The 14479-nt window shown below is 34.0% G+C and overlaps 1 protein-coding gene across 2 annotated transcripts in view; it reads right to left on the bottom strand.

The window, feature by feature from the left end:
* CHN2 (chimerin 2) overlaps positions 1-11312 on the bottom strand; it is a 137457-nt gene extending 126145 nt beyond the window's left edge. Inside the window, exons 1-2 of one of the 2 annotated variants that reach the window (XM_070729511.1) lie at positions 10609-11287; positions 9929-10000 (exon numbers count right to left, since the gene is read on the bottom strand). Coding sequence is in view for 1 of the 2 variants with exons in the window: in XM_070729510.1 (XP_070585611.1) it covers positions 10609-10657 (49 nt within the window). In the remaining variant the exon portion in view is untranslated. Of the gene's footprint in view, positions 1-9928; positions 10001-10608 lie in introns of both variants that reach the window. The other variant, XM_070729510.1, reaches the window with a different exon arrangement.
* Between the last annotated feature and the right edge of the window lie 3167 nt (positions 11313-14479).

The raw sequence follows: 14479 nt of genomic DNA, 5'->3' as shown, positions 1-14479 counted from the left end.
AACAAACACTTCAAGAAAGTGACGACCGAGTTAAAAAAGTTGAAGAACAATCTGATAAAAATGAGAAAAGAATGGAATATCTTGAAGGGAGAGCCGATGAGAGATACAAAAGATATGATGAATCTATTATCCAACTGGAGATGCAACGAGCTTCGTACGGACTTCGATTTCAGAATATAAAAGAGGAAAAAGATGAAGATTTAAAAGTGATTATGGCGGAAATTATTGGAGCTATACTTCAAGAGGACCCCATAGCTTTACAGAGAGAAATCGATGAAGTTTACAGAATCTCGAATAGCTATATCCGTCGGCACAACCTTCCAAGAGAGATACATATTAAATTTACAAGAAAGGCGTTGCGAGATGAGATACTTCACTATTCAAGAAACTCCCCGCCCCAACGCCATGGAGTAGAAATAAAGATACTAAAGCAAGTTCCAAGAAGTGTCAGAGAAAACAGAAGAGATTATCACTTTCTAACAAAAATTTTGATCAAAGAAAACATTACCTACCGTTGGCTTATTCCACAAGGACTTTCTCTGACATGGCGTTCTACAAGGTACAAACTGGAAAATGTAGAACAAGCCATGTACTTTCTTGAACAAAGTGGTTTGGGCCACTCCGACTACGCAAGTAAGCAACAAGTGGTCCAACTACAACTAGTTCAACAGCAACCAGGGGAAAAATTACCAACTCAGCAAGAAGAAAACTTGGGGGCAACTGCCCAAGTAATAGAGCAGGACCAAGGTGCTAGAAGAGTTCAACCTCAGCGAGAAACCAAAAAACCCATTAAATGACAACGAATAAAGACTTAAAAATCTTTTCCGTAAATGTTAATGGACTTAACGAACCAAGAAAAAGGAAGCAAATTTTTTCTAAAATTAGAAATCAAAATGCCCAGATTGCAATACTACAAGAAGTTCATATTAAAAAAGATAACCAAAAATTACTGTTGAATCCCAAAATTGGAAAAATGTATGCTGCATTAGCAGACCAAAAAAAAAGAGGTGTAGTGATGTATGTCAAGAATTCTATAAATTCCAAACAAATATATAAGGATAAAGAGGGTAGGATATTGATTGTACAAGTAGATATTGAACCTAGACCTCTAGTGGTTGTTTCTATTTATGCTCCCAATGAAGACCAAATGACATTTTATAAAAATTTACACCAAACAATAATAGATTTAGCTATTGATAATGTATTGATAATAGGTGATTTCAATGCTATCGCGAATAGACAATTAGACCACTCAGGAGGGGGAGGTAATAAAAAAAGGGGAAAAGGTAAAAAACCAAGAAGAAATTTGTTACCTAGTACTTTTCAAAAAATGAAAGCGGAATTACTACTAAGCGACATTTGGAGGGAAAGACACCCTCACAAAAGGCAATTTACCTTTTACTCCAATCCTCACAAAATTTGGACGAGAATTGACATGTTATGGGCACCAAAAACGGTGGCAGAACAAATAAGAGAGGTCGAGATAGACGTTAATACATGGGCTGATCATAACCCAATAGTGGTCTATATGACGATGAACAACAAACAGAACAACTGGCGGATGAATAGGTATATATTAAATGATAAGAAATATAAGGATTGGATTGAAAAGGAATTAAAAATATTTTTTGAAATTAATAAAACATCAGACACTACTCCACAGAACTTATGGGATACAGTTAAAGCGTATATAAGAGGTTTAACAATATCTTACACAGCAAAACACAATAAGGAAAAGAAATTAGAGTACTTACAATTAACAAATGAACTAAAACATTTAGAATCCTTATCGCAGCAACATATTAAGAACAGAGATCTAAAGACAGAAATAAATGTAATTAAACATAAAATTAGAGTTATAGAACAAAACCAACTAACTGAAAAGATCAAAAGAGCAAAGCAACATTATTTTGAACATGCAAATAAACCTGGCAGATGGCTAGCGTATAAACTTAGAAAACAGAGTCAATCAAAATTAATCCAAAAATTAGAAGATAAAGATGGTAAAATAAAATATGACACAGAAGGTAAGGCAGACATTGTTTATAATTTTTATAAAGAATTATATGCTAAAGATCATGTTATCGAAGATGAAGTTTTTAACTATTTAGAGGCTTCAAATTTACCACAAATAACAGAAGATCAACAGGCCACCATGGACGGACCAATAACAATGGAGGAACTCTTAATAACAATTAAAAAACAGAAAAGCAATAAGGCTACAGGTCCAGATGCCATACCTGCAGAATGGTACAAGATAGACAACGAAACAATAAGAAACCATATGTTAGAAACTTTTAATTTATGTAGACTTGAGGGAAAAATTCCCAAATCTTGGTCAGAATCACTGACAACCTTAATACATAAACAGGGTACAGAACCAGAAAAGATTAAAAACTATAGGCCTATATCACTATTAAATGTAGATTATAAGATCTTTATTGCCATTTATGCAGAGAGACTTAAAAGAGTTATAAATGGAATAATACACCAAGACCAAAATGGGTTTCTTCCAGGGAGACAAATTAAAAACAATATTAGAACTGTAATAAATATACTAGAGTACTATGAACAACACTCAGACAAGACGGCATCTTTAATGTTTTTGGACACTCAAAAAGCCTTCGACAATGTTAATTGGATATTTATAAAAATGCAATTAAATAAAATGAGATTTGGCCCAAAATTTGTTAACCTAATAGATACCATATATTCAAAACAAACAACGAATATAATATTGAATAACAGTCAATTACCAATACTTGACATAAATAAGGGAGTTCGCCAAGGATGTCCTATATCACCATTGCTATTTATTATGACCCTTGAAACCTTATTAATTAAAATAAGAGCGGACCCCAAAATAAAAGGTTTAACCGTAGGAGATGAAACCTACAAACTCCAGGCCTTTGCAGACAATCTAATGTTTATAATTGAAGAACCGATTACAACAGTTCCTACCTTACTACAAACCATTGAACAATATGGAAACGTAGCAGGTTTAAAGATAAACAAAAGCAAAACACATTACTTGACTAAAAATATGAATAAAACACTAGAAACGAAATTAGAAAGTATTTCTGGAATAAAGATTGTAAAAAAGGTAAAATATTTAGGAATAAATTTAACAGCGAAAACGATAACATTAAAAAATGATAATTATATGAAATTACTAGCAGAAATTAAAAATGACTTAGCAATGTGGAATAATTTGAAAATATCTTTCTTAGGAAGAATTGCAACAATCAAGATGAACATTTTACCCAAGGTCTTATTTCTTTTTCAGACAATACCAATAAACCCAGGGGGTATCTTTTTAAAAACTTTAACAAACTTAGTTAAAAAATTTATATGGCAAGGTAAAAAAGCAAGGATAAAAATGAATTGTTTAGAAGATATTAAAGAAAGAGGCGGATTTGGCCTTCCAAATTGGAAACTATATTATCAGGCCGCTGCATTAACATGGCTTAGAGATTGGATAATTTTAGATAACAAAAGATTACTTGACCTAGAAGGACATGATTTGATGCTTGGATGGCACGCATTTTTATGGTATAATAAGGACAAAAACCATTCATATTTTAAAAGGCATACGTTGAGGAAATACTTATTAGAAGTATGGAAAGACATAAAGAAAAATCATTTTTTAAATATCCCAGACTGGCTAGCTCCTTTAGAAGCAATAATACATCCAAAGTCTATAAAGGATAAGAAAATAACTTATAGATACAAAGAACTATTAAATGATCAGATGAAGCTTAAATCTAGAATTGAATTACAAGAAGAAGGGATAATAATAAATTGGTGGCACTACGCCCAGATCCGATCTAGATATCAGAAGGATAAAACTCTTTACATTTTTAATAAAAGTAAGAATCCTTTAACTACTTTAATTACCACTAATTCAACAAAAATGATAGGGAAAATATATAAACTACTTATCGCTCATAAAAATATAGAGTTGACTTTAAAAGATACTATGATAAGATGGTGTAGAAATATTGGCAAGGAAATAGATATAGACACATGGGAGAAAGTATGGATTAACAATTGGAAAATGACTAAATCAGTTTCTTTAAAAGAAAATCAAATCAAAATGTTTTATAGATGGCATCTCCCACCAAATAGGATAGCAAAAATGTTTCCCAAAACATCCCCAATATGTTGGAAATGTAAGAAGGATATAGGAACCTACTATCATCAATGGTGGACATGTGGCAAAGCAAAAATATATTGGAAAATGATCGAAAAAATATTAAAAGAAATAATAAAGCAAGATATAGATAATACCCCGGAATTTTACTTACTAGGTGTTACAAATCAGACCTATAAGAAAGAAATTTTTTATTTAATTATACACATATTAACTGCGGCTAGAATAATATATGCGCAAAATTGGAAAGGGGAGGAAACCCCCAAGGAAGAAGAGGTCATAGCTAAAATATTAGATTGCGCTGAAATGGATATGATGACAAGAAGATTAAACGATCAAGAGGATACTAAATTTTATGAAACATGGAACAATGTCTATAAATGGATAGATAAGAAAAAATAAGATATATCTTTAGTTGTTTTTTTTTTTGTATTAGTTTTTACCTAGGTGATAACAATATTAATATTAGTTTAAAAGGACTTTTTGACGATTATGATATAGTAGTGTATGTATGTATAAGTATAAGCAATATACCAAGATGCATAATAGTTGAATTTAGCTTTATTGTTTGAATTGAATTGAAGGTTTGACACTATTTTACTATAGTAATTAAGATTATATTAAAGGTATTTTTTGGTAATTATGTTATACTAACCCTACTTAACACTCACATCAAGATCTGTAAAACTTTAACCCAAATTTATTAACTTTTTTTTTTACTATAATAGTTAACATATATTTAACTATGTATTCTTTTTCTATATTTGAATGTATACTTTCATAAGAAGCGGGGGAAATATACCCCCACTTTATGTTTAATGTTTGTATGTATTTGTCTGTTTTTATGAAAAAAATAATAAAAAAATTGTAAAAAAAAAAAAAAAAAAAGAAACATCTTCAGTAGATGCTTTCAATTTATAGCCTAAAAACAAAAACCCATATCAGGTTTTGAATGTTATTTGGGAAAAGTGATATTGAAACTAATAAAAGGGATAATGAATCCTTTATGTAAAAGTTACTTTGTGTCCAGCAGTTTGTAACATAAGGCAAAAATCATTTCTGTTATTTATCTTAGCAAAAATATCAAACTCAAGAATCACACAATTTTTCATATAATTACTTTGATCTTTTATCTAAAGCACAAACACTAGATATGACTACATCAAGAGAAAATTAAATGTATTCATATTGCTTGGTATGATGAAATAAGGTCCAGGTGATAATTGACAAACATACAACATCATGGATAGCTCAATTCATTCTTTCATCACAGCTTAATTATTACCAAAATAAATATAAATCAGCATATATGAATTGAGAAATTGGTTAAATTTTGTTTAAAATGTTATCTGCAATTATAGATAAAAATAAAGTTCATAGCTATATATTATATTTTAAAGTATTTAATTAAATTCATGTGGGATAAAGCTGGGTTTTTTTGTAATTGGCATTCAATAAATTGGTATTCCTCCGGGGTACATCAAATTGGCAAACCTACCCTAGCATGTAATAATTAATTTCACAGAAACTGTTGAACTGATATCTTCATGGCTATCAGATGCAGATGAAGCAAAATTAAGTAATGGCAGAGAAACCAGCTATACTAGCTAGCTCATTGCTTTATACCAATCAGCCAATAAAAGCTACTAAACTGGTTTGAACACCTTTAAGAATCTTTACTTTTTTTCATGCTACTTTTCGCACTCTCAATTCAACAAATGTAGGAATTTATTTCTCTACAGATAAGCATTGTTTCAGAGTGCATATTGTAGTGTTAATGTAAATAAGGGTTAAGTCAAGAACGGTTTCCAAAACACTGATTCTTATTTGCAACATACAAAATTTTCTTCTCTAACTTTTCAAAAATGGATCAGTACATACAAAACCTGCAGAACGTGTGTACAGTATGTGTTTTTAAAAATTCCAATCCTTAAATTTTCTACTCTCCTAACATTTCAAAGCAGATTGTCCTGTTTGGTTGCTGGAAGAATCAAAAGATAAATTGATAAATAATTCCCTAGCTATCAGATCTGACTATTCAACCTTCGTATAGAAATATCTAAGTATTTCAACTTCTATCTAAAATGTTTCAATATGATTTCTTTTTATTGCAATTATTAACATGATGTGACCTTTGAGCATATTTTATACCTACAGAGGTATAAACACCAGTTTATCTCAATGGTCCACATTGATTATGCTTTGATAAATTATTATATTGACCTATATAGCAAAGTTAGAAAGTGATGCTTTATCTAGATTCTCAACTGTTAATTTATTGATCTTGTGTTTTCATCCTTATGAAAACAACAGAAGATCTTGCAATGGAAAGTCAAATGAATAGAAATAATTATATATCATTTTCAAAATCTATTTTTTAAACCCACATATGGTATGATGTTCATCTTTAAAAGCTGGATTCAGTGACAACAGGCTATTAGAAAATGGTGAAAAACTTGCTGAGCTCTGAGAAACAAAAACCACAACCAGTCAAATGTGGCTGCATTGAGTCAAATATTCTGGAGACATTGCAGTATTTGAAAACCTTTCTGCAAGGAGGAGGGGGAAATGATATACTTACTATGGTCCTTATTTTCCCTGTACTTTTTTTTGTTTAGTAAAGAAGAACAGTTGAAAGTGTGATTGACAAGTTCAAGAACAAAGGCAAAGCCAAATTTTTTTATTGAAGAGAAATTTAAAAAGCATTCCATATATTTTTTTTAAATTATACATATCAAAAACAAGTATTTCTGCTTAGCATACTGACAGGTCTGAAGAATATATAATCCTCAGTAAATTTTGCATTCAAAATTATGCAAATTATGCAATCTAGGCTAATCTCATATGGAACATTTTAATGCGTGCCATCTAGGCTAATCTCATATGGAACATTTTTATTAGAAACCTTATCAGGCTCAAGCATAGGAAAACAGAGGCCTATCTAATCCAAGTTTTTAAATCCCTAGATGATCAGAAATTTATGGAAGGTCCTTACTTAAGACATGAACATAAAAATATTTCACCATTCAAGTTCCTAGGTGTGCTGAAGTTAGTCTTTAATACAGATACATTTTCTCATGAATCTTTCTATTCCTTTTAAAAATTATCCTACATGTTGAAGTTGTATATTCCATCATATAATCATGTGCTGTGAAATACTTTATTTATCTGACTTGAAACTCTCACAATTAAAATTCACAACAGATATTAGTATAAAAACCCCCAAGTTTTTAATTCCTTGCCTAATGAATTATAACATGAAATTAATTGAGCTATCCCCTTCAATTTTACAGAGTGGTTCTCAGTTCCACCAGCCCAAACTCCACCGGTGTATGGCTTATACAGTAGTTAGGCAATTTTACCGAAATATCTTTTACTGTATGCCATATGATGGTACAGTGTATTTAGGATATCTAATTATTTATATCTTTATTGTGATGAGATCATACTTTACTCAAAATGCAGAAGATTCAACCCTCTCTCGCTTTCCTCTAATTGCGTGTCTTTCATTAATGTTGTCTCATTTTATTTTAATATGTCTACTTCATAAAAAATACTAAATCATAATATTGTTTGTTAGACAGTGGTTTGCTTAGGAGAATTTCTGGCCACCACTATTTTGGTTTATAAATAAAGGTTATGGCTCAGCATATTGTTCAAATACAAGCTATGATTTATTAAAGCATAATTTAGAACATAGCATGAATCAGGTCATTAAGCAATAGCTTTCTGGCATATTGCATCTTTAGAGTCTTTTCCTAGATGTTCAATTTCCCATAAATAATAATTCTCTCTTTCTCTCTGGTGTTCTTCCCCTTTATTAATCAGAACATTATTCTGAATAACAATACACATTATAAATACTATGTAGTATATTATATCAGTGCATCAGCTATGGATGCTGTATCTAGACTATATAAGTCAAGTAGAGCAGAGACACCTGCAGAATCTCATTATTTCATCAAAATGACTAAAGCATTGTAATAACCCAGCTTCCCCTGTTTTAAAGGGATGCTGCTAAATTTATACCAGAGGCAAAACTTGCATCAAAATAAACAATTCTGCTTTTGCCATTTATAGTACTCTCCAATCAATGGGGAATACTATAAATGCGTGGAAGTAAAAAATATTGCAAGAGCATGGGCAGATCTGCGTCTCTATGCACGATTTCGCTATTTCCACAGCGCAGCAGCATAACTCTGCTGAAACTCACGGGACCTCCAGAGCTGCCGAGGTGAGCCCGATTAGTCATTCCAGCTAGTAACCCACCACAGTCTCCAGTTATCCATAATAGAGAATAAATATACACACAGAGATAAAAATATGTAGGATAACCAATGGTTTGGACAAAAAGATGCCAGAGTCAAGACTTTCAGCATAATATAAACTCTGGATCTAAAACTTTTGAGTATTTCCATATTGTATAAAAACTGAATCTAAACTTGGATAATTATTGCTCATTTTGACAAACAGACTTTGAAAGGTTTTTCTGTTCTATATTCCCACTTAATTTACAAATTGCACGTCATTCCAGATGCACGGTTGGCATAGGTTAGACAACCACATAATACTGGAGGGCTTTTTAAAAATCAGCTTTGGCTGATAAACTGTATACACCTTTATTTGAATAAGAATAACATCTTCAATAATTGATGCAATGATAACTTTAGAGCTGGGTTATTGTAATTTGCTTTTAATAGAGTAAACATTGAAAGTAATGGTTATTATAAGCAGTTATGTCACTTCAAGGTCTTATAGATTCCTTGTGTCAATAAAATCTCTCCCTTGGTTAAGAGTTACCTTCAACCCTTACTTAATGTTCTTAGAATCCAGAACCTTAAATGTTTTAATCCATTTTTCCCTTACATTTAAATAATTAATGGGACACTGATCCCTTAAATACGCATTTGAAATAAATGACTAATTCTATTTTTTCTATTAAGAAATTCATGTTAAAGAATCACTTTGCACTGGAAATAAAACAAAATTTCCTTTTTTAAAACCACAGTTTATAGAGGGTTCAAATCATATTTATTTAGACTATTCAAAATTGTAATATTGTAATATTAAGCATTGTTTTAATTTTAAACATTATTATTCTTTAATTTTAATCATGTTAATATCGTTTTCATTATATCTTTGTAAGATAGCCAGAGGTGTTAAGGGAGTGAGAAGCCTAATAAATTTTTAAATAAATATACATTTCAGTTGCTGAAGTGCAAATAAAATACCAGTAAATATAATAAAATTATGGGCCAGGATTAATTAAGGCTATGCTCAGGTGCTATTTGTACGTTCAAATCTGCAAAAATACATAAGTACAAGCCCTCATGAGTATCATTCTGTTCACACTTTGAAATTTTTAGTTAGCATTATATTCAATGTCCTTAAATAAAAGAATTGTTTTAACTAATTCAATAACTTAAAAAACAAAACAAGTAGCTAAAGTCTTTATTAAGGTGAAAAACCTAGAATACCTAATGGAATAAGCACAATTTTTTAACTCAGGGTTAGGCAACATTTTATAGGAATACTCCAGTATTTTCTGTCTGAATATGATAAATTTAAGTAAAATAGTTGGTGATCTTTTGAAAATTTACAAACCTCCCAATGCCTCAACTACTCTTTCAGATCTCCACTGAAGATACCCAGAAGTTACAGCAAAAAATGAAATAACTTTATTAAGATTTATTTTCCTCTGCATTTGAGAATGCTAATATCTTAAAAGTTGTTTGCTCTTAGTCACCTCCTTGGTAATATAATCAAAAAAATTACCTCTCTTTGGCTGTAAGAGTGACTCATCTCAGTATAAGATGTGCTACATGATTATCCAGTCTAGGTAAGAAACTAAGAAAAGGGAGAAATTGGTCTCTTTAATATCCCACTGATTATACCATGCATGTCAGCATCTGAACAGGTGTAAATCACACCCTTAGAATAAACTGCTCAGCTAAGCACAAGTGTTTTTTGTAGAATGTTGGTTCTGAAATTATCTTGAATAGTAATGATGCCTATTTTTGTTTGCCCATGTCAGTTGGATATCAGGAATGACCTGGTTATTATTATTATTTTTTTACTTGTGGATTTGATACAAATGTAGTACAGTATTTTGAGTTTTAAAAACTCTTGAATTATCAGTGGAGAGAAGAGCCATAAGATTTAAAAATGCTAGCTCTTTTCATATTTATCTTCTCTCAACTTAGCATCCAGGGATGCACCTAGGAAGTGTTTTTACCTTTGCCCTGCAAATGGAATAAACGCAGCTGTATCCACACTCGGGTGTTCGTATTATAGAAGGAGAAAGGGCGAAAGAGCAACCTAGTAGGGCACAAGAAATTACAACCAGGTTCTTATCTCAAACCTACAAATAAACGATATTTAAGCCTATGGGGAGGGGACCAGAAGAGTAATATAGTAAATCCTGCAGCGAAAGGGGGCAGTTATTGGATACTCACCTGAGGAAACAGAGGAGCCAGACAAACTAGAGTTGCTGGATGTGGCCATCCTCTTCCCTTTGGCGTCCTTAGTGACCAGTCCTGGCGGTTCTGCCGCTGTTCGGTTGCCTCCGCCGCTCCCGACCCATTTCAAAGTGCGGGAACCGCGTCGAGCAAAGCAGCAACGGCAGGCGATGCCTGGCCTTTGCTCGCTCCTTGTCCGAATAATGTGCTGTTGTAACTGGTTTATTTGGGGCTATTTGAGGCTTGACAAGGAGGAGAAGCTGGCCAAGGAAGGGTGCCGGGATGTGTCCAGCTCCTTCCTCTCTGCCCGAGGAATAAAAAGCTTCCCAGTGACTAGAACCGCCCCAGTAGTTCTTTTTCCCTCGCCTTTCCCCCTCCCTTCGCCTAAATGGCTAAGCCTTGACAAGCGAAGCAGCAAGCGACTCCACCTCCTCCGCCGCCACCGCCTAAGCTTGCCTCACTCACACAAAGGAAGCGGAGAAAAAGACAGTCTGCAGGCTGCCTGGGACAGTGGAGGGGAGAGCCCAGGGTTCAAGCACCGACCGAGTCCCTCGCGAGAACGAAAGAGGCGTCGAGAGCGTCCAGTCGGAGCCTGCCCCTGTGGCTGTGCCGTTCTCTTCGCTGGCTGACATCAGGAGAGCACCCTCTCCTTCCATGTGCCAAGGCTGGCCCAACATTGAGAAGTGGAGGCAGGTCGCGCCGCCTTCTAGGGGAGGAGAGAAGCGGGAGGCAACAGCGAGAAGGCGGATCCCCAGCGATTGCCTTGGGGTGCGCTGGGTGCTTGTTGCGTTTTCCGGTTCCCCGATGCCAAGTATGCCAGTCTGATTTGGTCACCTCCTCTCCCGCCTCCTATTAGGAGAAAAGTGTCGCCTCATGTTAATCTCAATTGCTGTAAAGCTCGGGTCACCTGTTGGAGTTTTCTGTTAATTTCTATGAAGGTGATGGAAAGCAGATAAGAACCACTCTTACAACTATTGGATTGGTCGCCCACCATTTTGGTGCGTCTTCACTCTCTTTCATTCTTTAAATTGGTCTTCTACTGGAGCGATTAATTTCTGGATTGGGGAAAGCCATTGTATTCTTTGCTTCAAGTTGCAGAGTGATTTGGGCCATTTTCGGAGATAATTCTGTCCTGTAGTTTTTTCATACTGTGGCTGACAAACAACCTTAAAAGAATTTTACTTTTGGAATTCCTGCCTTTGACCATGTGTCAGAATGGTTGTACAATTGGAAGGTCCAAATTTCAACTAATAAATGTTCCATCCTATACATGGGCAATAAAAATAAGAACACAAAATACAAGTTGGGTGGAAATGACCTTGTAGACAACCCTACTCATCTCAAATGATCTAAGCGCCAGGGCTCACCATAACAGCATTGCCAAAAAGGTATTAAGAATTGTTAATCTGATTTTGTGAAATTTCTTCTTCAGTAACGTTGTATTGCTAACCGGGGCATACAAAACCTTTGCCAGACCAATTCTTGAATATAGCTCATGTGCCTGGAATCCACACTATATATTGGACATTAATATGATTAAGCAGGTCCAGAGGAGGACTGAAATTTAATTTCCCCCCTTACCAGTTCTGTAGGTGTTGGCTTGGTGGGCATGGCAGAGTAAGGATACTGCAAAATTTCCATTCCTACCCCATTCCAGGGGAAGGATATTGCAAAATCTCCATTCCCACTTCACTTTGGGGTCAGCCAGAGATGGTATTTGCTGGTTTTTCGAACTACTCGAAATTTCTGCTATTGGTTCTCCTGAACCTGTCAGAACCTCCTGAACCTGTCAGAACCTACTGGATTTCACCCCTCATCCAGAGGTGTTCATGAGAAATTACTCTACTTCTCTACTCACAATAGAATCCATTATGCCACCTTAAATTGATATAGTTCCAGGAAGCATCCGTTGATTTTAAAAAGCTTTTCCACATACGTCAAAACATCAATATTGAGAGGAAAATATTCTACACAAATTAAAAAATCAAGAGGACATACTTAGAAAATAGAAGATATATTTTTTCTTCATTAAATGCAAAATTAGATTTCTGCTGAGGAATATAGTTACCAATATTTTCTATTAATGCTGTAGTGCATCAGTTAGTAAATTTTATGCATTTGATATTAATATTTTGAGAACTTTTGTTAATGCTTTCAATAAATATTATTAATTTTGAAATATAAATCATCTTTGATAAACAGATAACAATACTGATTACCAATATATGGATTGTGCAAAGAACATATTGTATTATAAGACAGATCAAATTATTTTCCCTAATGTATAATTTTAAAAAACGTTTCTCTACTGCGGGCATGCGGCACAAGTTAGTTACTTAAATTAATTTAAATTAAGATTAATTTTTTAAAAAAACATTCTCTGTAGATTTTAGATAATATTTATGATGCACTCTAATTAAATTAGATATACAAACAGGAATTAGGATAGCAATTAATTTGCAATATAGTGCTGAAAATAAAATGCCCTCAAAACCTCTGTTTAAAAAGATATCCAGTCCTAATCTGAGTTAAAAAATAAAACACATTCAGAAAACAGAATAATAAAAGTTTTCTATTTCCAGTTATCACCTGAACAATTAACTGAACAAGCAGCTATTTCATCTTTCTATTAAGCAGAATATATATTTATCTTTAAGTTATAATGTTTATGAATTGTATCATTCTACTGTATCAGCTTGTGCAACTTCTGTACAAAACTGTAAATCTACTTCTCATTTTATTATACATTTTTTCTTGCAATTAATTAATTGCATCCATGTCATACATCTAGGCCAGTGATGGTGAAACTTTTTTCCCTCAAGTTCCAAAAGAGTGTGGGCATGTGCTATCGCGCATGCACAAGTGTCCACACCCATAATTCAATGCCCAGGGAGGGCAAAAACAGCTTCCCCCACGCCCCCCAAGGACCCTCCGGAGGCTGGGTGGACCCAGTAGGCTTGTGTTTCTCCCTCCCCGGCCTCCAAAGGCTTCCCTGGAGCTGCAGAGGGTAAAAATGCCCTACCCTACCCCCCCCAGAGGCTCTCTGGAAGTCAAAAGCACCCTCCCAGAGCCTCTGTGCAAGCCAAAAAAATCAGCTGGCTGGCACACACATGCACGTTGGAGTTGAGCTTGGGCAATGGCTCATGTGCCAGCAGATATGGTTCTGCGTGCTGTCTGTGGCACCCCTGTCATAGCTTCACCATCACTGATCTAGGCATTTCTCTGAATGCAAGGAAACTAACTTACTCTAGTAATGAAATGAAAGCTTTGCGAGGAGACAAAAGAAAAAAGAAAAAAAATATCTTAAATATATGAAAGCATATGCATAAAAACCTATTAAGAAAACAGTACTGAACAATTCATGTACAATGAAGTGAGACATAATCATTTACTTCTTGCATCTGAAGCTCCAAAATATTCTAGTCTTTAGCAATTTACATGCTTTTAGCTATTTGTCATTTCAAAAGTGTCTACGAAAATGAAATCTGAAGTAAACTGCCAAAATTGCAAAAAATATTATACAAGAAGTACAACCCGAGTAATGCAAAGATCCAGTCTCATCTTCTGCAACAGCAAAAGTACAATATATGGCTTAAAAATAATAGAACCTTTCTCCAGTGACCACAGCATGATAAACTTCAGTCTCAAGCCAAGCCACACCGAGATCCATCCAAATAATGCAACACAGAAATTTAACTTCAAAAAAGCGAAATATGAACTAATTGATACCCATCTCTCAACATTAAACTGGCAAACTTTATTCGCAAACTGCAATTCTACCGATGACCTCTACAACACATTCTTGCTCGACATGAAAATAATTATCAGACTTTACGTACCATTAACATCTACCTCAATCAAGAAAAAT

Source organism: Erythrolamprus reginae, chromosome Z (genome assembly GCF_031021105.1).
Source record: "Erythrolamprus reginae isolate rEryReg1 chromosome Z, rEryReg1.hap1, whole genome shotgun sequence".
NCBI classification, from domain to species: domain Eukaryota; kingdom Metazoa; phylum Chordata; class Lepidosauria; order Squamata; family Dipsadidae; genus Erythrolamprus; species Erythrolamprus reginae.
Note: the sequence above shows the minus strand (reverse complement) of the source record. Positions and strands in the feature narration are given on the sequence as shown.